Here is a 26,189-nt window from a genome sequence, read left to right as displayed (position 1 = left end):
GCATCATGGGCCTCCATTAATAATATGTTCAGGTCCCAGCCCTCAAGCCTGGGCCTGCAACATTATTTGGAAATAGGGCTTTGGCGATCATAATCAAGTTAGAATGAGAACATACTGGAGTAGGGCAAAGCCCCGACTCATTTTCCTGTGTCTTTATATAAAGAGCAATTTATTTTGCTTTACTTATTTTAGAAATGTCTTATTAGTAGTGTTATTTACTCACATGTACACGTATGTGCGCATGTCTGTATATGTGCCTGTGCCTGAGGTTAGAGGCATCCCTGGAGCTGGAGTTATGAGGAGTTATGAGCTGTCTGTTGAGTGCTGGAAATTGAGCTCAGGTCCTCTGCAGGAGCAACACATGTTCTTAACCACCAAGGCAGCTCTCCTGCCCCTATTTGTTTCTTTAAGAGGACATTTTGGGGGCTGGAGAGATGGCTCAGCGGTTAAGAACACTCACTGACTGCTCTTCCGAAAGTTCTGAGTTCGAATCCCAGCAACCACATGGTGGCTCACAACCATCCGTAACAAGATCTGACGCCCTCTTCTGGAGTGTCTAAAGACAGCTACAGTGTATTTACATATAATAAATAAATAAATCTTTAAAAAAAAAAAAAAGAGGACATTTTGGGCAGGTGACATGGCTCATCAGTTGAAGGTGCTTACTGAATTCCAACCCTTGAACCCTCATACTAAATAAACTAAGGGGTTGGAGGGAGGGCTCCCCAGTTAAGAGCACTGGCTGCTGTGCTCTGCCAAAGGCCTGGGATCCCATTCCTAGCGCCCACAAGGGCACTCAACACTGTTGGTACCTCCAGCCCCAGGGGATCCAGTGACCTCTTCTGTCCTGTGCACATGGGGCAAACGCCCATACATATAAAGATTTTTGGTTTGGTTTGGTTTTTCGAGACAGGGTTTCTCTGTGTTGCCCTGGCTATTCTTGAAACTAGCTCTGCAGACCAGGCTGGCCTCAAGTTTAATGAGATCCACTTGCCTCCAAGTACTGGGATTAAAGACGTGGGTGCACCAACACCCTCTCAGCAGCTGGAGATTAGCCAGCTACCGTGGGAAGAACTGCCTCCATGACTCCATTATGTTAACTAAAAGTGTTGGTTTGCCTTCTCTTATGCGCAGGCGCGTTTGTCTGCTTGCCTTTAAATTCACCGCGTGCACTGTTCCTCGGAGGCCAGAGGAGAGCGCTGGATCCCTCTAAACTGCAGTTACAGGTGGTTGTAAGCACAATGACGTGACATGAACTGAACTTGAGTCCTCAGCAGAAATAACCAGTGCTCTTAACGGATGAGCCTTGTCTACAGCCTCGCAAATGGACGTGTACACCATGGCATGGTGACACACAGATGTGATGGTGGCACTTGGGAGGGCACATGTAGGTACATGAGCAAGGTAGCTCATTTGTCACCCCGTCCCATCCCATCATCAAAGACTCCATGCTATGGTACGGCTGACCATGGCTGATGATCACTCTGACTGTCTGGGTAAGCTGTGTCAGTGTTCCCACTGAGAGAGTGCTCGCTCGCTCGGTGCCTTCAGAAGCCATCGTGCTTAGCACACAGACAAGGAGTCACTTTGGAGAGCCTACAGGAATTATTTGGGATTCTGCTGATAGTTACAGGTAACTATCACATGGGCACATGGATGCTTATTTTTTTATCGAGGGTTGTAACAACACTATTCCACCCACTTTGTTTATTCGTTTGGTTTTGGACACCATGCTCAGCCTTTAACCAGGGGCTAGAATCTAACTCAGGCCCTTACACTTTACCAACTGTGGGCTCCACTCTATAATAATAATAATAATAACAATAATAAGGGCCTGGAGAGATGGCTCAACGGTTAGGAGCACTGACCACATGGTAGCTCACAACCATCTGTAATGGGATCCAGCGCCCTCTTCTGGTGTGTCTGAAGACAGCAACAGTGTGCGCATATAAAATAACTACTAAAATAATTTTGACAATTTGATTCTACATAGTTTAAAGCTTAACATTATTGCATTATTACAATGTCAGTTTACCCGACATGGTGGCCTGCACCTGGAATCTCAATACTGGAGAAGTGGAGGCATGGGAATCAAGGCCAACATAAGCTCTGGGCTAACCAAGGCTATGTAAGAAAGACCTATCCCAGAAACAACACGAAGAAGCCATAAGCCTGTGATCCCAGCACTCAGGAGGCTGAGGCAGGAGGATGAAGAGTTCTAGGTCACTCTGGGCTACATACAGAGACTAAATCTCAAGCACAAGTCCTTGCAACTAGACGCACTGTTCTAAATGCATAGTTGGGCAGGCCTTAACCAGTGTCTCCTTTTGGGGAACTACAGGCACCCGCGAGTATCCATGAACGGAAGTAAATTCCTCAGACAAGGGATTTGTCAAGTGATGTCAGCTTCCCATTTCAGATCTAGACAAGGCTAAGTTCCCCAGCGCGGGTAAACACAGTCGCTAAGAGGTCAAAACAGACACATACCAGCAGTAAGTTTTTCTGTATGTCAGCAACTCAGGGAACTTGGCTAACTGTACCTGGGAGGGGTCTGGAGGGAAAGGCGCTGGCTACATGGCTGTGCACGCCCACCATGGCACCTGGCTGACCAGGATAGAGGATGGAGGATCGAATGTCCTCTCAGCCTCCTCCCCATGAATCCCCTCACATTCTCGCTCCGGGTCCTCTCCTTTTCACAATCCTCTGGCAGTCCCACCGCCTCCGCCCACGCTGGGTAGAAGTCTCAAGAGGGTCGTGCTCCCCTGGAGGGCTGGCCGGCCTCGCGGCGTCTGCTGACCGGTGGGTGCGGCGGTGGCGAGCCGCGCTGGGGCGAGCAGAGCTGCGGAGGGGTAGGAGGGGGCCGGACCCTTGGCCAGGGTCCCAAGGGGCGGTGCCGGGCGCGAACCGTCCCAGGTCCCTCCCAGGCGGGAGCAGCACAGGCGGTGCCCGGGTAGCGGCGGAGCCATGGACGGCAGCGGGCCTTTCAGCTGCCCCATCTGCCTGGAACCGCTCCGGGAGCCGGTGACACTACCCTGCGGCCACAACTTCTGCCTCGCTTGCCTGGGCGCTCTCTGGCCGCACCGGAGCGCGGGCGGCACCGGTGGTTCCGGAGGTCCAGCTCGCTGTCCACTTTGTCAGGAGCCTTTCCCCGACGGCCTGCAGCTCCGCAAGAACCACACGCTGTCCGAGTTGCTGCAGCTCCGCCAGGGCTCGGTCCCGGGACCCATGTCCGCCCCGGCTTCAGGATCGACCCGGGGCGCCACGCCCGAGCCCTCCGCGCCCAGCGCACCACCTCCGGCTCCGGAACCATCGGCTCCCTGCGCGCCGGAGCAGTGGCCCGCGGGTGAGGAGCCGGTGCGCTGCGACGCGTGCCCCGAGGGCGCCGCCCTGCCCGCCGCGCTCTCTTGCCTCTCCTGCCTCGCCTCCTTCTGCTCCGCGCATCTGGCCCCCCACGAACGCAGCCCCGCCCTGCGCGGCCACCGCCTGGTGCCCCCGCTGCGCCGACTTGAGGAGAGCCTGTGTCCGCGCCACCTGCGGCCTCTGGAGCGCTACTGTCGCGTGGAGCGTGTGTGCCTTTGCGAGGCCTGTGCCACTCAGGACCATCGCGGCCACGAGCTCGTGCCGCTGGAGCAGGAGCGCGCGCTTCAGGAGGTGGGGCACCTTGAGTCGACACGTGGAGATGGGTGACAGGAGGGACACTAGAGCTATTTAGTCCCTCACTCTTATCCGGGTGTGTCTGTTATATATTTGTTTTATCATTATGGCTGTGCACATGGAGATGAAGGAAGCAACTTTGTGGGGTTGGTTCTCTCCTCCTGCCTTTACATGGGCTTCATCTCTCTGACTCAATAGGCTCTGCCTTAGTTTCCTCCTCTAGCCTGAGAATCTTTGCAACCTCTTCCGGTCTACACTGTCATTTGCTGGGGCTGGTGTGGATGGAAAGAGAGTCGGGAGGGACTAGTAAGATGAAAGAGTGGCAAAAAGCCGAGAGAGAGAGAGAGAGAGAGAGAGAGAGAGAGAGAGAGAGAGAGAGAGAGCGCTTTAGCTAGATTAGTGTAAGTGTAAAGCGAGAGAGGGATCCGCATTAGGCCCTCAGAAGCCGTGGGGGTCAGGAGTCGCTGGGTGCGGGCGGGGCCCCGTAGCTGATGCCCTCTTCAATTCAGATTCGTCCTGAATTGAGTCAGCCACTTTGTATGGGTGTGGCGGGCACCAGGAGAGCGACGGAGTTTGGGCTGGTCACACAGATCTCCTCTGTCCGAATGCTCTGGGGCCGTGGGGAGCATGTGCCCAGTGTCCCGCTACCTCCCACCCCCAGTTTCCTTTGGCCTCCATCCCGGTCTTGGCGCCTCTGGCTTTGGGATTTTCCGCCTCTCCTGCCTGGAGCTGTGACTCATTAGAGCCGAGGGATTTGCCCGGAATCCCCATTTTTCAGAGCTGGATTGGGGGTGAAGGCTCTTTTGAGACTAATCCCCAGGACTATTTAGTGTCCTCTTTTCTGGTTCCGTCACGTCACACCCTACCCCACCCTCTCACACTTTGCCTCTTCCCCAGGGGGAAAACAATCCCAAATAGAGAATCATAGGTGGCCCTATACTGGCTTCTCTGGTCAACAGGTTGTCATATGCCCACAACCTGCTTCCTTGCCAGGCATTTGGAAATGGCACCAGCTTGGGCCAGAGCTGCCTTGGGGATATTCTGGGACTTCACGGCCATTTCCGTTCCCTTCATTCACAAATGTCACTACCTAGCCCCCCAAATTCTGAGATCTGATGCAGTTCCGGGGACCTTTGACAGACACCAATCTCACAAAACCTGGTCCACAGGTGGAGCAGTCCAAAGTCCTGAGCGCTGCGGAGGACCGCATGGATGAACTGGGTGCCGGCATCGCACAGTCCCGCCGTACTGTGGCCCTCATCAAGGTCCGCGCCCACCCCAATCCCCCTGTGCACCCCTGAAGCAGGCCTCTGAAATCACCACAAGCTCTCACTGTGGTGCCGCCCACTCTAGACGTGCTCGTCCCCACTAAGCAGGAACACCTTGTTTCCTGCAACCTGGCTCAGACCCAGAGCAGGCTGGGGCTGGGTGGGGGCTGGGTGGGCACAAGCAGTCAGGGACGGAGACAGCGGGCAGGCCCGGTCTTTGCCCTCACTGTTGTCTCCTCTGCTCTCTCCTGCAGAGTGCAGCTGTGGCAGAGCGGGAGAGGGTGAGCCAGATGTTTGCCGAGGCCACAGCCACCCTTCAGAGTTTCCAGAACGAGGTGATGGGGTTCATCGAAGAGGGAGAGGCCACAATGTTGGGCCGGTCCCAGGGTGACCTGCGTAGACAAGAGGAACAGCGCAGCCGCCTAAGCAAGGCACGGCACAACCTCGGTCAGGTTCCAGAGGCGGATTCAGTCAGCTTTCTCCAGGTGAGGGCGGCTCAGGAGCCATAATTGAAGAGATGGGGCGGGGTTGAGAAACAATGGCAGCCAGGATGGGTACCTGGCCTTCCAGGATAGTTGCTACCTTCCCTGGTGGCGAGACACTGTGGCCAGCAGACTTACTGGGCATTTGTCTGGCACAGGAGCTCCTGGCACTACGGCTGGCCCTGGAGGAGGGGTGCGGCCCCGGGCCTGGGCCCCCCAGGGAACTCAGCTTCACCAAGTCCTCCCAGGTGGTCAAAGCGGTGAGAGACACCCTCATCTCAGCCTGTGCCAGCCAGTGGGAGCAGCTGCGGGGGCTGGGCAGCAATGAGGATGGGCTACAGAAACTCGGCTCAGAAGGTGGGTGCTCCATTATGACTCACTTCCCCCAGATGGACCTTCCGGGCCCCCAGATCTGGTGTCCATCCAGGCATGAAGGAGGGAGAGTGGCAGGGCCGTAATCCTGCCAGGAACTGAAGCTATGCCTCCAGGGGGCAGAGGGGAGTCTTCTAACTCACCCATGGACTTTACAGAGATCAAGGCCCTGCATTCGGGGTTAGGGTTGGGGGGGGGGCGCTCAAGCACCACATCTGCAGGAGAACATGGTCGTCCCCCCCATATGGGTGTCTGTCACCAGGTGGCTGGGGGCTTTGGGAGGAGGGAAGGGTAGGAGGGAATTAGATCCACAGGCAGGGGTGGGGCACTACCAAGGGTAGTCCTGCAGCCACAGGTATTCTAGAGAGATGGCTTTTCCACCACCTCTTCCCTCCCCTGCAGCAGATGTGGAGTCCCAGGACCCTGACAGTACCAGCCTGCTGGAGAGTGAGGCCCCCAGGGATTACTTCCTCAAGTGTAAGTAGCCAGCCTGCTGCTACCAAGGGGCAGGCTTAGCTGCTAGGCTTCAGAAACAGGGTCTGGGAGGGACCACAGAGCTTGGGAGCCCTCTCCTTAGTCTCTGGGGCGAACAAGGTCATCTCCATGGGTGGTCTCCATTAGTTCTGAGTCTCACCAGTCCTAAAGAAGGGACTTGGCTGTGTTTGGGGGAGGGTTAGCTGGGGCGGGGGTGGGGGTGGGGTGCCGGGGAACAATCTCTAAATTGAGCCTGGCTGTGATCTGCGTCTCTCTCCCGTCCCTGGGGTCAGTTGCCTACATCGTGGACCTGGACAGCGACACCGCGGACAAGTTCCTGCAGCTTTTTGGAACTAAAGGTGTCAAGAGAGTACTGTGTCCCATCAACTACCCGGAGTCACCCACCCGCTTCACACACTGCGAGCAGGTGCTAGGAGAGGGCGCCCTGGACCGGGGCACCTACTACTGGGAGGTGGAGATCATCGAAGGATGGGTCAGTGTGGGAGTCATGGCCGAGGGCTTCTCCCCGCAAGAGCCCTATGACCGGGGCCGGCTGGGCCGCAATGCACACTCATGCTGTCTGCAGTGGAATGGGCGTGGCTTCTCAGTCTGGTTCTGCGGGCTGGAGGCCCCGCTACCCCATGCCTTTTCGCCTACAGTCGGGGTCTGCCTAGAGTATGCAGACCATGCCCTGGCCTTCTATGCTGTCCGAGACGGAAAGCTGAGCCTTCTTCGGAGGCTCAAAGCCTCCCGGCCTCGCCGCAGCGGTGCTCTGGCCTCCCCCACTGACCCTTTTCAGAGTCGCCTGGACAGCCATTTTTCCGGGCTCTTCAACCACAGGCTCAAGCCTGCCTTCTTCCTGGAGAGTGTGGACGCCCATCTGCAGATTGGACCTCTCAAGAAATCGTGCATAACCGTGCTGAAGAGGAGGTGATGCACGCCCGGCTGGGTCATCCTGTGGCGCCGTTGCCCATATTTGCTAGGGGAAGGCACTAGCCTCAGAGACTCCCACACTCCTAGCCACCTCACTTCTTGAGGCCTTCTAGACCTTCCACTTTGCAGGACTTGTTTTGAGAACAGATCTTTAGCTGGGACAACTCCAGTCTGCCCCAGCCCCTTCTTTTCCAGGTCTCTAGAACTACCTGGCACACAGTAGGTGCTCAATAAACATTTGTTAAATGAATGATTCCCCCTTTCATTCCTCATCTTCCAGAAACTCCTATGACTTCTCAGCATTCAAGATCTGGGGATAGGGGCAGGCAAGATGGCTCTGCCAGTAGAGGTGCTTGCGGCCAAGTTTTAGGACTGGAGTTTGACGCCTGGGCCATACATAGTAGAAAAAGAGAACTGCCTCGCCGGGCGTGGTTGGCACACACCTTTAATCGCAGCACTTGGGCTGCAGAGACAGGCAGATTTCTGAGTTCCAGGTCAGCCTGGTCTACAAAGTGAGTTCCAGGATAGCCAAGGCTACACAGAGAAACCCTGTCTCCAAAAACACACACAGAGAAAGAGAGAGAGAGAGAGAGAGAGAGAGAGAGAGAGAGAGAGAGAGAGAGAGAGAGAGAGAGAAGAGAACTGCCTCTTGCAACTTGTTCTCTGACTCTGCCCTGGTGCCTAAGCCACAAGCACAGGCAGGCACTCATGCATACACAGTAAATAGATACAAATAAGTGCAACACAGAGCAAAACAGATGAGGGCTGGGAGATAGCACAGCTGATAAAGCGCTTGCTACAGAAGATCAAGAGGACCTGAGTTCGAGCCCCTAGAAAGAATCATACCTTTTTCATACATTGAAAAGAATGTAATGTCCACATTGGAGAAAGAGAGGGGGAGGAGGGAGGGGGGAGGGAGGGAGAGAGAGAGAGAGACAGGTCACTGGGGCTCACTGGGTACTAGCCTAAAGTAATAGGTGAGCTTCAGGTAAGAAATAATTTCTGAATATGACATCTGAGACCTTACACACACACACACACACACACACACACACACACACACATCAAAACAAACAAAAATGAAACAAAAAAAAAAAACAAAACAAAAAGTCAGAGTGAGCAGGCAGGAGAATAAGATTCCCTGACTCAGGAGGAAGGACCTACCTGTGTCCTGTCCTTCAGCAGCACCCTGGCTCTAGGTAAGATAAGTATTTCTCATCCTTGGTGCCACAAGCCAATTCTGGACTTACTTTGAGTGTACTGTATCCAGAATTAAACACAGAAGTCACACACCCAAAGCCAAGAGCTGAGCAGGGTGCTTGGGTGTGGGAGAGAAATGCAAAGACAACCTGAGCTTTCATGCTCTCGCGCTCGTGCGCGAGCACACACACACACACACACACACACTCCACCCTGGGTGTGCGTGGAAATGAAAAAACATCTACAATAAAGGGGTCTGTGTCCTCTGTCGTCGCACCTGTGACACAGCACTTTTCCAGTGCCTTGGGAGAGCCTCTGGCTGGTTTCCAGGAAGGCTCAGCGCCCTCCACCACCCCAGAAACTCGCCACCCTGTCTGGGATAACCTGGGGCTACAGAAGGAGGCTGAATTTCCAGGCCAGTTCCCTCTCTAGATTCTCTGTGCCCCAGATGTCTCCCAGGGGGGTAAGGGGCAGCCAGAGAGGCCTCCCAGCAGCTATCCAAGGTCAGACAGGACAATGGGTGAGTTATGCAGCCAGACAGCAAGGCCATACAAGTCCAGCCCCAGCCGCCTAAACTGCTAAAAATAACCCCTCCCACAGAGCCTGCCTGGCCCCGGGCAGGGCAGCCGGGCCAGGATGTTTTTTTTCCGGGTGGGGCCTCCCTGCTCCTGCTGGGTTGTGTTCTCAACCCTGTTCCCATGGCAGCCACAGGTCCCACAGGTCCCTCTGCATCCAACCAAGGGACTGTCAGGAGGCTGTTCCACCATCCCACTCAATGGGCAGCTGGGGCTTCCTAGAGTCTTTTTCTCACCTGCAAACAGCCTCCGTCCTCCACAGAACCCTGGCATCCCTAGACCACCTGTGTTGTCTTGCCCCCCCCCCCCGCTGGGCACCTTCCACCCCCCACATAAGCCTCTGCTCCCCGCTCCCCGAGGGCAGGAGGCCCTGGCATGGCCGGGCATGTAAGCATGGCAGATAAGGGCCCCGTGGCCAGAGCGTCCCTGCCAGAATTCGGCCCTACCACTCCCAGCTATGGTTTGGGCCACTCATGAGTGTCTTGCTTGTAGAATGACTTTCAGTTTCCAAAGACTGTCACAGAAGCCTGAGCTGATGAGCTGGCTCAGTTGGTAAACGCTGCCAAGTTTGATGGCCTGCGTTTGAGTTCCAGAATCCACGCGGTAGAAGAGACTGGACTCCTGCAAGCTGTTCTCTTGCTTTGCTGTACCCGGGCTGTGGCATGTGTGAACCCACCCATGTCTGTGCACCCGTAACATAAACAAGTGTAAAGGGGGGGGGGGAGAAGTGAGTTTCATTACCCCAAGCCCCTATGGTGCAGCTTTTATAGCCCAAAATGGAGGAGATAGAGGTGTTGGCTGGCCCACAGCTGTACAGGGGGCTGAGAAGTCCCAGGGTTCAGACCTCACCCCCACCCCACGTGGAATGTGATACACAGCTCTGCATGTTAAGCTAAAGCCAATGTGGGTTAGTGTCTGTCTGCATCCATCCATGTATGCTGTGTGTATATACATATATGTATGTGTTATGTCTGCCTGGTTGAATATTGTGTTAGGGAGCATTGTCTGGCCCTGAGAACTTTCCAGCATTCCTCCAAGAACATTTAGGAAGAAGTATGGCAATATGGTGCTTCACCACCACCCAAGGCATAGGTACTATGACGGCCTATCCCTTTACCCACCAACCAAAGCTTTAATCTGTTTTATTCAGAACAGCTTGAAGCCCAGAGTTGCAGCTTACACGAGGAATCTCAGCACCCAAGATACTGGACACTTTAGCGTCTACACCAGCCTGAGCTAAAAGAGTCAGTCCCAGCCGGGCATGGTGGCGCACGCCTTTAATCCCAGCACTCGGGAGGCAGAGGCAGGCGGATTTCTGAGTTCGAGGCCAGTCTGGTCTACAGAGTGAGTTCCAGGACAGCCAGGGCTACACAGAGAAACCCTGTCTCGAAAAACCAAAAAAAAAAAAAAAAAAAAAAAGTCAGTCCCTATCTTAAACAAAACAGAAACAAAAGATTATTCTAAAAAAAAAATTAAGATAAAGTCTCACTCTGCAGTGTCCACATTGTCTTGGGTATGAGCTATGTAGCCCAAGCCTGCCTCCAGCTCTTGGCAATCCTCCTGCCTCTGACTCCTAAGTACTGGGACTGTAAACATATATCACCGTGAGAAAATGTTAAAAAGAGGAAAGAGCTAGGGAACTGTGGGCCTGGAGCCATTACCCTTTATAAGTGAGAAAGGCCGAGTTCTCAGACAGCAGTGCAGGGGGCTTCCTGACCAGGACACAGCTGGCTCAGGTGAGCCGCACAGGGGAGAAGCTCACAGGTAGAGAAGAAGTCCTGGGTTACAACCCTAGCACCCCCAGAAAGGAAAAGAAAAACAAAGCAAAAGCTTAAACCAAATAGGTTCCCTGTGGGCTCCGTTCCCACAGTCCCAGAGCCTTGGCAGAGGTGCCTGCGGGTCTTAGCGGCTCCCTCTAGGGCCCTGGCTAGTCCCAGACAATGTGGAGGGCTGAAGGCTTGAGGCTGTAGCTATGAACTGAATACAGTTCCTCAGCCAGGCAAGGGGCCACCTCCTTCCTGAGCTTTGTTTCTGTGGGAAAATAAGCTGCAGAGTGCAAACAACAGCCCGAGGACGGACTTCTGCTGCACTGGCTCTTGGCAACTGCACACTGCCAGGCCCTGCAGCCCTTGCGGCCCGGGACCTCCCTGCTGGCGCTCCGGGAGGAAAGAGGCCCCCAGTCCTCACCCCCTCCTGAACTTCTGGAACACTTGTTTCCCCTCTCCAGACATAGCCTGTGGCTAAGCGACAGAGCCTGGCCAGCAAGATGGGCTGAGCCGGGTGTGGCTGAGGTCTGCAGGGAGCAGGAGAGCTGGGCTGCAGCTTGTTCAGGGGCCCAGTAAGGAAAATAACCTTTAGTTGCAGAGTCGTTGTCCTATCCTGCCGTACAGCCAGCACACACGTTCCCACCCAGCGCCAACAAGAAGAAGAATCTGAAAGCTAAGGCTTTCGTTCCTTCTCTGTACAATCACGTCTTTAGGGTGAGAACCTGAAACTGCAGGACAGGGCCCCAGGAAGTGGCTCCGGAGAGAATGCTTACCCAGGGATTCCATTCCTAGCACTATCAAAGAAACAAAAAACCTAAAGGAGGGCTGGAGAGATGGCTCAACAATTAGAGGTACTTTGCTGCTCTTTCAGACGGCCCAGGTTCAGTTCCCAGGGCCTACATTGTGGCTCACAAAGATCTGTAACTCCAGTCCCAGAGATCTGGTCTCCTCTTCTGGCCTCCTCAGGCACTGCACAAACATGGTTCACAGACATACAGACAGGGAAAACATCCATACACATAAAATAAAAATAAACAAAATCGCGGGGTAATGGAGACACACTCGGGAGACAGAGGCAGGCAGAACTCCGAGTTCGAGGCCAGCCTGGTCTTCAGAGTGAGTTCTAGGATAGCTAAGGCTACACAGAGAAACCCTGTCTTTAAAAAGTCTAAATAGATACATAAATAAAACCTAGAGCGAAAGAGAAAAGCAAGAGGCTGTAGGTGTTTACCTCAGTACCGAAAAGTGTGGAACTAGAAAGTCTCCATTCAGGGCTGGAGGGATGGCCCAGGTAACAAAGCAATCAACATGCTAACGTTAGAACAAGAACGGGAGATTGGATCCTAACACTGAAAGCCACACTGGGGAGGGCCTGGATCCCAGCACTGGGGAGGCGGAACCAGGAGATCCTTGGGGCTTGTGATCAGTCAGTCAGCTAAATCAGTGAACCCCAGGCTCAGGGAGAGACCTCGTCTCAGGAAAAAAACACACTTTCACAAGAAAGTGTGAGGGAAGAGGACACCTGATATTAGCCTCTGCCCTCAACACATGAATACACATGTGCAAACCAGCACACGCTCTGTGCATACGCTTGTGTGAGCACACATGCACAGGTGCACACACACACACACACACACACACACACACACACACACACACTGAGTCCTGTTGGAGCCATCTTTGGGAGTCACTCTGGATTTCTGGGGCTTGTGAGGGGGGGCACAGCAAAGGCTTGCATAAACACTCCTCCATCAGGAACCACTCAGAACAAACTGCAGCTGTGTCTGGGGATTTGGAAGTGGACAGAGGTTCAGGCTGAGAGCCCAAGGGTGGGGCCCCTGTCCATAGCAACCAGAACATGTGCTGGCCCCGCCCTCTGGTGAAGGAGCAGGGACCTGGTGTTCCTCAAATACATGCGGCCAAAAAAGGCCTTGCCCTGAAATAGCCCAGATCTGCACGGCTGTCCCACACGGCAGCTGCGGCTCCATCTCAGCTCGGCCAACAGCAAAGGGCACTGTGGAGCCTCTCCCAAGAATTGTCTTTCCTTAGTTTACTTGGAAGATAACTGACCAGGGAGGGAAAAAGGAAGGAATGATTTCATAGCCCTCAGGTATAAGAGAAATCCAGGCAGCAAGGTGTCTTGGCGCCACTGGAGTTCAATCACTGGAGTCTACACCGTGGGAGGTTTCCTCCGACTTCTACACGCACATGATGGCACACACACACACACACATGTACACATATGCACGAACACATACACACATGCATACCTGCACACACACACTAACCAAACAAATTCAATAAAAATCTGCTTTTAAAAGCGTCCATTTTGTGGGCTAGGGAAGTTGAGGGCTTGCCGAGTATACACAAACTCTTGGGTTTATCCCAGCATAGGGGGAAGTGTCCATTTTGGTCTTTTTCCTGAGCTGGATAAAGCAAAGAAGCTGAGCGGAGTACTAGCCTACCTTCCTCACCTTCTGCTTCCTGATTTCAAATGTGCTGTCACCTTGACCTTCAAGCTGTCCCCTTGACTTCCTGCCATCGTGGGCTGTAATTTTTTCTTTATTGATTTATGTAATTTTTTTCTTTATTAATTTATTGATTTTTCTTTATTGATTTATGGGTTGTGAGCTGCCTGAGGCGGTCCTGGCAACTGAACTCCAGTCCCCTGCAAGAACAATACCTGCTCTCAAACCACTGAGCCATCTCGCCACCCCGTGGGCTGTACTCTTGAACTGAGAGCCAGAATAAACCATTTTTCACTTAGGTTGTGTCTGTCAGAGTACTTTATCACAGCAACAGGAGAGGAAACCAAAAAGCCACCTTTTACCAAAAAGATAAGGAATTTAACCTCAGGCATGTTCTTCTGGGGGTCACGTCTTCTCCCTCTATGGTACGGGGAAATTGGCAACACTTCACACAGTCTACGCACCAGGGCTGTTTCTTTGGGACCCTCTGTGGGAGCCCAAGAGCTCCTCTCTGTGTCCACTGTCCCACCTCCCTGGTACAAGGAAGGAATGATCCACATCTGGTAGACGGCTTGCTGACCTTATCTGGCAGTCACAATCCTTGGCTTGTTGGTCTCCATCTTGATCTTTGCCTGGAGCTCTCCCTCGTGAGGAACTGTGTCTAAGGTTCTCTTCTTGGAAAGTTTTCCTGTCTCCAAGGCTGCTGGAGCGCTGGAGCTCTGGGAAAGTGCACTGCTTCCGGTCTGCTCGCTGCCTCCCAGATCCTCACCAGGGCAGGTCCAGTTCCCTAGCAGCTCTGGAACCCTGACTCTGTTTTCCCAGCCCCTGCATGTGCTGTACCCGGATCAGCAGCAGAGATGCACCAGCACTGGGCACAGGGGCCTTCTCGGCCCTGGTGGGGGGTTCTGTAAGAAAGGTCCTGCTGCAAGAATTCCAACATTCGCTTTGCTCTTCTGGGTTTGGGAGTGGTGCCTGCTGTCCGGTTTTTCTATTTCAGTTACCAAAACAGCCCAGGCTGGCCTCCATCTCAGAATCCTCCTGCGTTTCCCTCTCAAGCCATGGGATTAGAGGTGCGTGTCATCACCCATGACCAGCTCCTAGTTAATTATTTATACACATTTGCCCTGTTCACATAGCTAGTGAGAAGCTAGGTGTTACAAATGTCAAATCCCAGCACTGACTCTCCTCCACACAGATCCTTTGACTCACTCCAAATCACATCTCAGGGTCACACATCCCGGCCCCCCGGCAAACACGCCACTATGTAGGAGCAAGATAGGGGGCTGAAGCACTAGTGAGCCTCCTAAAACCCTCTCCTGAAGTGTTGTAAAGTTCTTCTCTTCCCCCTGAACCTAGCCATGCTGCCTCTTCAGTCTAAGTTATAAGTACACCCAACGGCCCTTGGCTCCCCAACAAAAGCCTGGCCGTATACCTGCTGAGTTTACAGCAGTGCTAAACCAGAAACCCATGAGCCAGCTGGAGAGAAGGAAGGCTTAGTGGTTAAGAGCACTGGCTGCTCTTTCAGAGGACGCAGGTTCAATTCCTAGTACCCACGTGGTAGCTCACGATTGTCTCTAACTCCAGTTCCAGAGGATCCAACACCCTAACAATGACATACATACAGACAAAGCACTGATGTATATGAGATAAAAATACATTTCAATGTCGGGCAGTGGTGGCGCACGCCTTTAATACCAGCACTTGGGAGGCAGAAGCAGGCAGATTTCTGAGTTCGAGGCCAGCCAGGTCTACAGTGTCTCCAGGACAGCCAGAGCTATACAGAGAAACCCTGTCTCGAAAAACCAAAACAACAACAACAACAACAATATATATGTGTGTCTGTGTGTGTGTGTATTAAAGAAAGAAAAAGAAAATCCCTGAGCTGAAGGGCATATACCAAGGAGACAGAGAAGGGTAGGAGTTTGAGATTGACCTAAGTTACACACTGAGAACCTATATAGAAAACCAAACACAGGAAGCTGGAGACATGGCTCAGCAGTTAAGAATACTGGCTACTCTTCCAGAGGTCCTGAGTTCAATTCCCAGCAACCACATGGTGGCTCACAACCATCTGTAATGAGATCTGACACCCTCTTCTGGTGTGTCTGAAGACAGCTACAGTGTACTTAGTATAGTAATAAATAAATCTTTGGGCCAGATCGAGCAGAGTTGACCAGAGCGAGCAGAGGTCTTAAAATTCAATTCCCAACAATAATATGAAGGCTCACAACTATTTGTACAGCTACAGTGTACTCACATACATAAATAAATCTAAAAAAAAATTAAAAATTAGAAAAATATACCCCTACCAACACACAAAATAAAAGCTGGTATTGGGCATGGTGGCACGTGCTTATAACCTTAGCACTCAGGAAGCAGAAATAGGAGAGTCCCAAGTTCAAGGTCTTTTTTTTTGAGGGGGGGCTACAGAAGGAATTCTAAGTCAACTTGGGCTACATGAGACCCTGTCTCAAAAAGCAAAACAAAACACACAACAAACAAAAATAACACACACATAAAAAAAAGACACGAGACAGAAAAGATAAGGTGCTGCTCTAAGAACTAGAAAAGGGTTCAATTATCATCATTATTATTATTGGTTGTATTAGAGATTTGAACTCTGAGCCTCACACTTGGTAGGTTAGCACTCTTTGTTTGTTTGTTTGTTTGTTTGTTTGAGACAGGGTTTCTATGTAGCCCTGGCTGTCCTGGAACTCACCTTGTAGACCAGGCTGGCCTGGAACTCAGAAATCCGCCTGCCTCTGCCTCCAGAGTGCTGGGATTAAAGGCGTGCGCCACCACGCTCGGCAGGTTAGCACTTGTAACTAAGCTATAATAGCATCCTATTTTATAATTTGTACTTTAGGGCAGGGTCCCACTAAGTTACCCAGGCTTGTAGCCCTGGCCTTCAATCCTCCTGTCTCCTGAGCTTCCAGAGTAGCTGGGTCACAGGCCTGTGACACTGTCTTCTTTTCCATTTTATTTTATGTGCATGAGTGTCTACAAGTCTGTGTACCACATGTGTGCAGTACCCACGGCTGCCAGAAGAGGGTGCCAGATTGCCTGGAACTGTAGTTACAGATAGTTGTAAGGGCTGGGAGCAAATTCAGGGCTTCTGGAAGAGCACAAAGTGCTCTTAACCAGAAAGCTGTCTCTCCAGCCCCATGATGAGAAAGTCCCATGGGAAGAAAAGCCTTGTGACTTATTTTCCCATGCTCTGTAGCCCAAACATGTGTGTCTCTTGGTCCTCCTGCCTCAGCTTCCCAAATGCTGAAATCACAGGCCTTTTGGTCTCCTGCTGAACAAAGTATGAAATGAATCCTAACAGCTCGGACAGTAATCCTGCCACAGGAAGTTAAGAGTGCGCTCAGTCTCTCTGACTGAGCCAGCCAGGATGCTTGTTCTTGTAAAACTTCCCTTTTCTTTTCTTTTATTTAAAAAAAAAAAAAAAAAAGAGGTAAAATAGAAAACATTAGTTCCAGGGGCTGGAGAGATGGCTCAGTGGTTAAGCGCACTGTCTGCTCTTCCAGAGGCCCTGAATTCAATTCCCAGAACCTACCACCCACGTGATGGCTCACAGCCATCTGTAATGGGACCTTCTGGCACCACACAGGCACATAAACAAATAGAGCACTCACTTGTATAAAATAAATAATTAAAATCTCTTTAAAAAAAAAAAAAAGAGGGGGCTGGAGAGATGGCTCAGTGGTTAAGAGCAGTGACTGCTCTTCCAGAGGTCCTGAGTTCAATTCCCAGCAACCATATGGTGGCTCACAGCCATCTGAAATGAGATCTGACTCCCTCTTCTGGAGTGTCTGAAGACAGCTACAGTGTACTCACATATAATAAAAATAAATAAATCTTAAAAAAAAAAAGAAAGAAAAAAGAAAAAATAAAAGCCGGGCGGTGGTGGTGCACGTCTTTAATCCAGCACTTGGGAGGCAGAGGCAGGTGGATTTCTGAGTTCGAGGCCAACCTGGTCTACAAAGTGAGTTCCAGGACAGCCAGTGCTACACAGAGAAACCCTGTCTCAAAAACCAAAAAAAAAAAAAAAAAAAAAAAAAAAAAAAAAAAAAAAAAAAAAAACCTCTTTTAAAAAAAAGAAAGAAAAAAATTAGTTCCTTAGTTCCAAACTTGGCTCAGGGCAAAGCTTTTATTGTTTTGCTTTTTAGCTGTTGCAATTCATAGTCTCCTCCTGGCAAAAATGACATTCGTGATAAAGTGCTGGAACAATTTTAGATAAACTGGAACGAGAGTACAATTGTTCTAGGAAGTGGGTTTTCTACCCAGCTGTCATTTGGTCAGAAGCCCGGTGACCTCTGGCCTAGTCCTGGTTCTCTGACAATTCTCTATTCCTATAAAACACTTCCCAGGAGCTGAAGAGATGGCTCAGTGCTTAAGACTGCTTTTGTAGGGGACAGGATTTGGTCCCAACACACACACCAACCAGTTCAGAGCCTTGCCTGTAACTTCAGTTCTAGATGATCCAACACCATCTCACCGCCTCAGCAGACTCCTGCACACATACCCATAGAAATAATAAATCTGGGCTGGCGAGATGGCTCAGTGGTCAAGAGCGCCGACTGCTTTTCCGAAGGTCCTGAGTTCAAATCCCAGCAACCACATGGTGGCTCACAACCATCCGTAATGAAATCTGACGCCCTCTTCTGGAGTGTCTAAAGACAGCTACAGTGTACTTACATATAATAAATAAATAAATAAATCTTTTAAAAAAAAAAGAAATAATAAATCTTCAGAACAAAGAGGAACAAAAAGAAAGACATGAGGCTTCTGAAGAGGGCATCTCGGTACTCTCAGCAATCAGGAGGCTGGGCAGAAGGACTGCTCTGAGTTCAACGAGAGGGTAGGCTAAATATTGAGGACTCCAGTTCAAGACCAGCCTAGTCCACAAGTGAGTTCCAGGATAGCAAGGGATACACAGAGAAACCCTGTCTCAAAAACAGTGCACCCCCCCCCCCAAGTGCACATGGAAGGAACAGTCAGGTATGGTGGTCTGAGCAGCAGGAGGCAGAGGCAAGAGGATTCCATTGAGTTTGTGACCAGCCTGGTCTACATAGTGAGTTCCAGAACAGCCAGGACTATACAGAGTACAGAGAGACCCAAACAACAACAACAAAACACACTCTCTCTCTCTCTCTCTCTCTCTCTCTCACACACACACACACACACAAAGGAAAAAGTGGATTGATTAGTAGGGTGGATCAGTAGGTTAAAGCCCTTCCACCAAGTTTGGGATCCACACTATGGAAACTATAGAAAACTCGCCCCCAAGATTTGTCCTCTGGCCTCTACCTATACAATGTGGTACCATACATACAAACTTAAAAGGAATAAAAATAAAAAATATGCCCTGTGGTTAGTAGGTCCTTTTGTGACTGCTCTGTGACCTCAGGTAGTTTATTCTTTTTTTAAAAAAATATTTATTTATTATATTATTTATTACTTATATGTAAGTACACTGTAGCTGTCTTCAGACACCCCAAAAGAGGGCATCAGATCTCATGTGGTTGCTGGGATTTAAACTCAGGACCTTCAGAAGAGCAGTCAGTGCTCTTAACCTCTGAGCCATCTCTCCAGCCCTTATTCTTTATTCTTCTCAGTCCGATCCTATCTAGGTCTTGCCCCCTCAGCTTGGCTTGTGAAGCAAGGCGCAGTGGTCCAAACCTGCAGTCGCAGCCACTCTGTCGGCCAAGGCAGGAGGACCACCTAAATCTAAGAGTTTGAAGCAAGCCTTGGCAACCCAGCAAGACCGCATTCCTCGGATAGTTGTTTATTTGGGGGAGGACAAGGTCTTACACCGCTGAGGACGACCCTGAAGTCCTGGCCCCTCGCTCTGTCTTCAGACTCTGAGATTATACTGGTGGACTGAAAAGCTCAGCGCAGGACCCCCTTCTCCTCTCCCTTGCTGCCACCCTTCCCCCCCTTTTTCTCCTAGAACCCTCTCCAGTTTTGTTTTGTTTTTTTAATGTGTCACATGGTCATCTGTTTCCCTAAAACTCTCCGAGTTGGCCTTGTTGGCCGATAAAGCTCACTATCTCTAACTCCCCAACTTCCTCACCAGAACACTTCCTGTCCAGTGCGGCTTTGTGAATGTCTCTGTTCAAAGAAGTGCGCCGTATTTCTAAAAGAGGACCTCCAAAACTGTATGAGCTTGAGGCCCACAGAGTCAGGCTCTGCCTCTAACGCCTGCTGGATAAGGAGTGAGCGGGACACGACTCCCCATCCTTGTATAGGCATTCTTGCAGAACCATAGCTGAATGGGTTTCCCCTTCTTTTTGAAGTTTATTATTAAGTTTAAAGTTGGATGCTTGTTCTCTGGGTTGCCCCGGCAACTTGAAATTCATGATCCTCCTGCTTCAGCCTCCTGAAGGCTCACAAACCTGGTTTTATTTAAAGATATAAAGCAATAAATTGTGAACAGGGCTGAAGAGACGGTCAGGTGGCTAAGCGCACACTGCTTTTCCAGAAGACTCAGGTTTGGTTCCCAGCACCCATGTCAGATCTCACAGCTGCAGATCTACCACCTCTGACCTCTTCAGGCACCTGACCTCTTCCACATACTCAGACGCATATGCGTATTTAAAAATAAAATAAATCCTTTTTGGAATTTTTTTTTAAGATTTATTTATTCATTTATTATATGTAAGTACATTGTAGCTATCCTCAGACACTCCAGAAGAGGGAGTCAGATCTCGTTACCGATGGTTGTGAGCCACCATGTGGTTGCTGGGATTTGAACTCCTGACCTTCGGAAGAGCAATCGGGTGCTCTTACCCACTGAGCCATCTCACCAGCCCTGGAATTATTTTTATTTTATGTGCATGGGTGTCTGTACATCACATGCACAGGGACACCCTCAGAGGCCAGAAGAGGGTGTCAGAGCCCTTGGAACTGAATTACAGAAGATTGTAAGCTACCATGTGAGTGCTGGGAATCAAACCCAGGCCTTCTGGAAATGCAGCATCTGCTGAACCACGTGCATACATACGTACATACATAGTACATACATACATACATACATACACAATACATACATACATACATATATACATACATAACACACATACATACTACATACATACATACGTTCGTACATACATACATAACACACATACATACATACATAACACACATACATAAATAATACATACGTACATACATACGTACATACATAATACATACATAAATGATACATACATACATCATACATATGTGCATACATATATACATAGTACATACATAATACATGCATACATACATGCATGCATGACCATACATACATACACAATAAATACATACATAATATATACATACATACATATATACATAATACATACATACACAATACATAATACATAATACATAATACATACATACATACATACATACATACATACATACTGCATACACACATACATATACACCCATATGTATATAGAATTTTTGTTGTTTTGGTTTTGGTTTGGTTCTTTGAGACAGGGTTTCTGTATATAGCCCTGGCTGTCCTGGAACTCCCTCTGTACACCTAAGCTGGCCTCCAATGCACCGAGATCTACCTGCTTCTGCCTCCTGAGTGCTAGGATTAAAGGTGTGCACCACCACCACCTGGCTGTATATGGAGTGTCTTAGAGAAGTTATAAATAAAGTTGTATGTGGTGGTTATGCCTTTAGTTCCAGTTAAGACCACTCCTGAGACAACCCCAGACACCCAGAAGCCCATTCGGCAGGGAGATGCAAGAGAAGGATGTGGGTACAATGGAGAGAGGCAGAACTGGAGGTCAGTGAGGAACAGCCTGAGGTGAGCAGTTGGTGATGCCATTTAAGGTCGTGGTGAGATCCCGGCTGCCACCGAGAGCGTGGGTCTGTGTAATAGCAGGGGTCTGTTATCACCAAATGCCAGTCAGGTGTCCCTAGTCAGGGCTGCCACCCAGGCCACGGTGATGTCTGAGGGCTGGCTCCACCCCTCACCTGGGCATTGTGGGAGAGCCAGCCCTGAGGGCATGAGAGCAGGAAAGCTGGCCCTGTCCCTTACCAGCTGCAGCAATGGGGACAGTGAACCCTGCACCTCACCTGGGCCGCAAAATCAAGCTGGCCCCGGTTACAGGGGTTGTGGGTGAGCCAGACCCATGGGTGTCAGATCAGGAGAGCTAGCCGGCCCCTTGGTTGCTGCAGCCCACTCCAACCCCCAGCAGACCTTGCACCTTGCCTGGGCAGCAGAGTTGACTGTCCCTGATGGTGTAGCCAAGGGTAAGTTATCCCGAGGGCGTGAGATCAGGAGAGCTGGCTCTGCCCCAGGCTGGCTATGGCACTGGATGAGCTATTGGGACAGGGCTTTGGGTCGGTCCACCCCAACATCTATCCCATCAGGGAACTGCTAGAGCGTGTGAAGGGGCCTGGCCTAAAGCTGCAGAGTTCAAAGCTGCTTCATCCCCAGAATATCCGAGAAGTGTCCCATTGAAGCTCCAGTACTGAGAGCGTAGCAGTAGGCCTTGACCCAGACCAATGAACATTTGCAAGGAAAAAAAGTGTGGACAAAAGGGTATCCTGTGGAGCACTGTGACACACTACAGCTTCCACATGAGATTTTTTTTCTTTTTTTTTTATATTTTTTTATTACGTATTTTCCTCAATTACATTTCCAATGCTATCCCAAAAGTCCCCCACACCCTCCCCTCCCAACTCCCCTACCCACCCGTTCCCATTTTTTGGCCCTGGCGTTCCCCTGTACTGGGGCATATAAAGTTTGCAAGTCCAATGGGCCTCTCTTTCAAGTGATGGCCGACTAGGCCATCTTCTGATACATATGCAGCTAGAGTCAAGAGCTCTGGGGTACTGGTTAGTTCATAATGTTGCACCTACAGGGTTGCAGATCTCTTTAGCTCCTTGGATACTTTCTCTAGCTCCTCCATTGGGGGCCCTGTGATCCATCCAATAGTTGACTGTGGGCATCCTCTTCTGTGGAGATTTTTTTTTTCTTTTGGGGGTGGAAGGTTTCAAGGGGGAGGGCAGGAGTGAAGAGACAGGGAGGGTGAGTAGGAGCTGGATGCAGGATGTGAAATCCACAAAGGACCAATGAAAGGTTAAAAACAAAAGCAAAGCAAACAACCAACAAGGAGACTAAAAACAAATGGGAGAAGAAGGCAGAGCAGGACAGGACACATGCACCTTAGCCCTAGCTCTCAGGAGGCAGAGGTGAGGTGCACAGACAGCTTACTTCTGCACTCTCCTGCAGAAGTCCCCCTTCCCCTAGGCTTTTCCCCACAGCAAGCTCAGTAAGGCTTGCTTCTGCAGTTTGCCTCTGCATTGCCCCTCAGAAGCCCTGCTCCCCCTCCCCCTTGCAGCAAACTTGGGGAGGGGGTCCATTCCACCTCCCTAGCTGCTCAGAGACAAATGACAAAAACTCACTTTCTGGGGGCTGGTGAGATGGCTCAGTGGTTAAGAGCGCCGACTGCTCTTCCGAAGGTCCCGAGTTCAAATCCCAGCAACCACATGGTGGCTGATAACCACCCGTAACGAAATCTGATGCCCTCTTCTGGAGTATCTAAGGACAGCTACAGTGTACTTACATATAATACATAAATAAATAAATCTTTAAAAAAAAAAAAAAAACTCACTTTCTGTGGCACCAAGGCCAGCACTCTCCTAGATAACCAGGTGCAGTTGGTGCCTATCCTTGAAGAAGAGAGGTTAGGGATGAACGCTTAAATCTTAGAAAAGAGGTAATCAGAGATCACAGATAGTTATGGCTAGACATAAAATTAGTTCCTAATAGCTCCACAAAGGACAATCTTTAATCCCCCTCCCAGCCTTGCAATTCTACCCCACCAAATGGTATCTTGTCTGAGTTATGACTTACCTGACCCACCTTCCCTCCCCTTCACCCTAAGCATTCAAAGAATTTCTAACTGCTCTGTGTGTAAGTGCTAAAACACCTGAGCTGGGGGTTGCACTCCGAACCTACTCTGTAGGGGTTTGAGATCCGAGTCAAGACTCATTTCAATAACAAGACTTTCATGCCCACTTGCATCGGACTCATGCCCACTTCCTGAGCTCTCCTCGGTTTCCCACGGGATCGGGGCATAACAGAGGTAGACAGATGTTTGTGAGTTCAAGACCAGCCTGGTCTAGAAGGTGAGTTCCAGGCTGGCCAGGGCTACATAACAAGATCCTGTCTCAAACAAACTAAACAAAACAAAACAACAGAAAAAAAGCAGGCCAGGCATGGTGGCACATGCCTTTAATCCCAGCACCCTGGAGGCAGAGGCAGTCGGATCTCTGCGAGTTTGAGGCCTGCCTGGTCTACAGAAGGAGTTCCAGGGCAAGTTCCAGAATGAGCTAGAGCACAGAGAAACCTTCTCTCAAAAAAATCAAACCAACAAAACAAACAAGGAAGTTAAAAAAAAAAAAGAAAAGAAAAGAAAAGAAAAGAAAAATAACTAATTAAAAACATTCTTAAGAAATAAGTTGAGGAAGCCAGGCGTGGTGGCGCACGCCTTTAATCCCAGCACTTGGGAGGCAGAGGCAGGCAGATCTCTGAGTTCGAGGCCAGCCTGGTCTACAGAGTGAGTTCCAGGACAGCCGGGGCTACACACAGAAACCCTGTCTCGAAAAAAACAAAAACAAAAAAACAAAAAAACAAAAACAAAAATAAAAAAATAAAAAAGTTGAGGGCTGGAGAGATGTCTCAGCGGTTAAGAGCACTGACTGCTCTTCCTAAATTCAATTCCTAACAACCACATGGTGGCTCATAACCATCTGTAATGGGATCTGATGCCCTCTTCTGGTGTGCATGAAGACAGCTACACTGTACTCATATAAAATAAATAAATAAATAAATCCTTAAAAAAAGAGGAAGCTGAGATAAAGCAAAGATACCTGTGCTAACCTACCCGTAAATATTCCTATCTACAGAGAACAGAAGTGTTGATCAGGAAACACCAGTCTGGCCAGGCCAATCCAACAATTCGCTCAAGGAAGCAGGCTTTTGGCTTTATGGAGTCAAGTGGTTGGAAACTGGCCCAAACAAGGCTGTTCGTAAGTTGTCTGCCCAACATAACAATCAGGTTAAGAGGAAAAAAACCAGTGACTTCAGTGAGTCTCAACCACCGAGAGGTGTTATCAGAGCCTAGAAACGTGTTCCCTCTCAGAGACTCGGGTCCTGAGATGAACTCTGCACCCGTCCTGTTAGCAACACTCTGAGTGTCAGGAAAGATCCTCAGGTTCCGGGAAAGGATTTCCCTCTTTTTCTCTTCTTCTTCTTATTTGCGTGTGTATGTGTGTGTGTGTGTGTGTGTGTGTGTGTGTGTGTGTGTGTGTGTGTGAATGTAGGTACCCAAAGAAGCCAGAACAAGATACCAGACTGCCTGGAGTGGAGTTACAGACCATTGTCCATTGTGAACACCTGATTCGGGTGCTGGGACTAAAGGCGTGTGCCACCAGATGTGGCTATGGATTTTCTTTTACTGGATTTGTTGCTGTTTTATCTTTGTGGGACAGAGTCGCTGGACGGTTTGGAATTGAATACACAAACAAGGAGCCAGGGCTCAAACCCCCAGCCGTCCTCTCACCTCTGATCCCTGATTGCGTCATTACTAATACCCATCTTGGACTATGCTCTTTAAAAACTGCTGGGCTGGCTAGGGACATAGTCCAGCTTAGAACAGTGCTTTTCGTGATGTGCATGAATACTGGACTCAACTGATCATCATAACTTTGTAAACCCAGGCTCGGTGGTACACACCTGTAATCTCAGGACTCTTTCTCAAAAACCAAACAAACAAAAATCTGTAGCCATTTGACTTTTATTAGTGTGCACCTAGAAAAACAAACAAACAAACAAACAAACAAACAAACAGACAAACAACCCCAAAGCGAACAGAAGGGTCTCTTGCACTGTGAGTTAATAATGTACCTGCCATTTCCCAGAACTGTTTTACTCTGCAGCTGAGGCTGGTCTGGAAATCATTATGCAGCCCAAACTGGCCTCAAATCTGTGGCAATGTTCCAGGATGTAGGGCACCATGCTGTCTGCTTCAAACCAAACACTGGTGTCTTAAGGTTAAGGGTAGGTACGCTAAGATGCCACCCAGAAACTGAAGAGTTCTCCCAACCCTCGACAGCCCTGCGAAAGATACAACTCAGAGGTGGAGTTTAGATTCACTACAGCGCAGTGGGGAGACACCCACTAGCAGAAACGAGTCAGTGGTATTTTCAAAGTCCTACCTGGCGGTTGGTCATGTGCTTTGTCAGTCCACTCAATTATTCTAGGTCCTGTTTAAACCCTGCTGTTTAACTTCTGCAGCGGGATCCGCTAGATCAGAGCAGGAAGCAGCGCCATCGCGAGGCGGCAGGCGGCAGGTGCTGGGCGGGGAAGAGGGTGGGGAGCGGACCGCTCAGTCCCCAGAAGTTCACAGTCCGACTCTGGGTCCGGGATCTGGATCTGGGTCGATTAAAGTGGCGTATTTTATTTTTTTCGGGCTTTGCCAGTCCACTGTAGAAGGGACTGCATCTCGCACTGCTCTGTAAGTTTGCAATGAATACCCAAATGTAAGCGCGAACTACTCATGACAGTTGCGGAAATGAAGACGGCTGGTTACGTAATGTTTAAATGTACCATACACCAGATCATCAAATTTAAGTTACATTTCTTCGATTGAGTTTGCTTAACATGAGGAAGCTAGGATGAGAGAGGCGTACAAATGTTTAAGTAGTCTTGTAAATATAATCTCTAGCCTGGCCTATAATATAAAAAAAGACTACAAATTCCAGAATGCACTCGTCACTAAACGCAGGGCGAGGCCGCGGTTGCCGGACCACTGCCTGCTGGGAATTGTAGTTGGCTGCTTGTTTGTGATGCAGGTGCAACTTGGGGGAGGGAGAGCGGGAGTAAACTCTCCCCACGTGACAGTCCAGATCAGGTGGTTGGTCAGCCTGCGCGCAGGAACTATGATTGGCTGACTGTAATACGAACGACGCC

At 50.1% G+C, this 26,189-nt stretch overlaps 1 protein-coding gene across 2 annotated transcripts; it reads left to right on the top strand.

Annotated features, from left to right (window-relative positions):
- The first annotated feature begins 2,949 nt into the window (after positions 1-2,949).
- On the top strand, positions 2,950-7,435 carry Trim47 (tripartite motif-containing 47). Of its 2 annotated transcripts, none has more exons than NM_172570.5 (6): positions 2,950-3,651; positions 4,824-4,919; positions 5,177-5,407; positions 5,563-5,761; positions 6,182-6,253; positions 6,544-7,435. In NM_172570.5, the coding sequence occupies exons 1-6, from the start codon at positions 2,965-2,967 to the stop codon at positions 7,182-7,184; spliced, it is 1,926 nt and encodes a 641-aa protein (NP_766158.3). In that variant the 5' UTR covers positions 2,950-2,964; the 3' UTR covers positions 7,185-7,435. The 2 variants fall into 2 exon arrangements, with proteins under 2 accessions (NP_766158.3, NP_001192010.1); NM_001205081.1 differs by having other exon boundaries at positions 6,179-6,253.
- Positions 7,436-26,189: the final 18,754 nt, after the last annotated feature.

Source organism: Mus musculus, chromosome 11 (genome assembly GCF_000001635.26).
Source record: "Mus musculus strain C57BL/6J chromosome 11, GRCm38.p6 C57BL/6J".
In the NCBI taxonomy this organism is placed as follows: Eukaryota; Metazoa; Chordata; class Mammalia; order Rodentia; family Muridae; genus Mus; species Mus musculus.
This window is presented reverse-complemented; position numbering and strand designations above follow the sequence as displayed.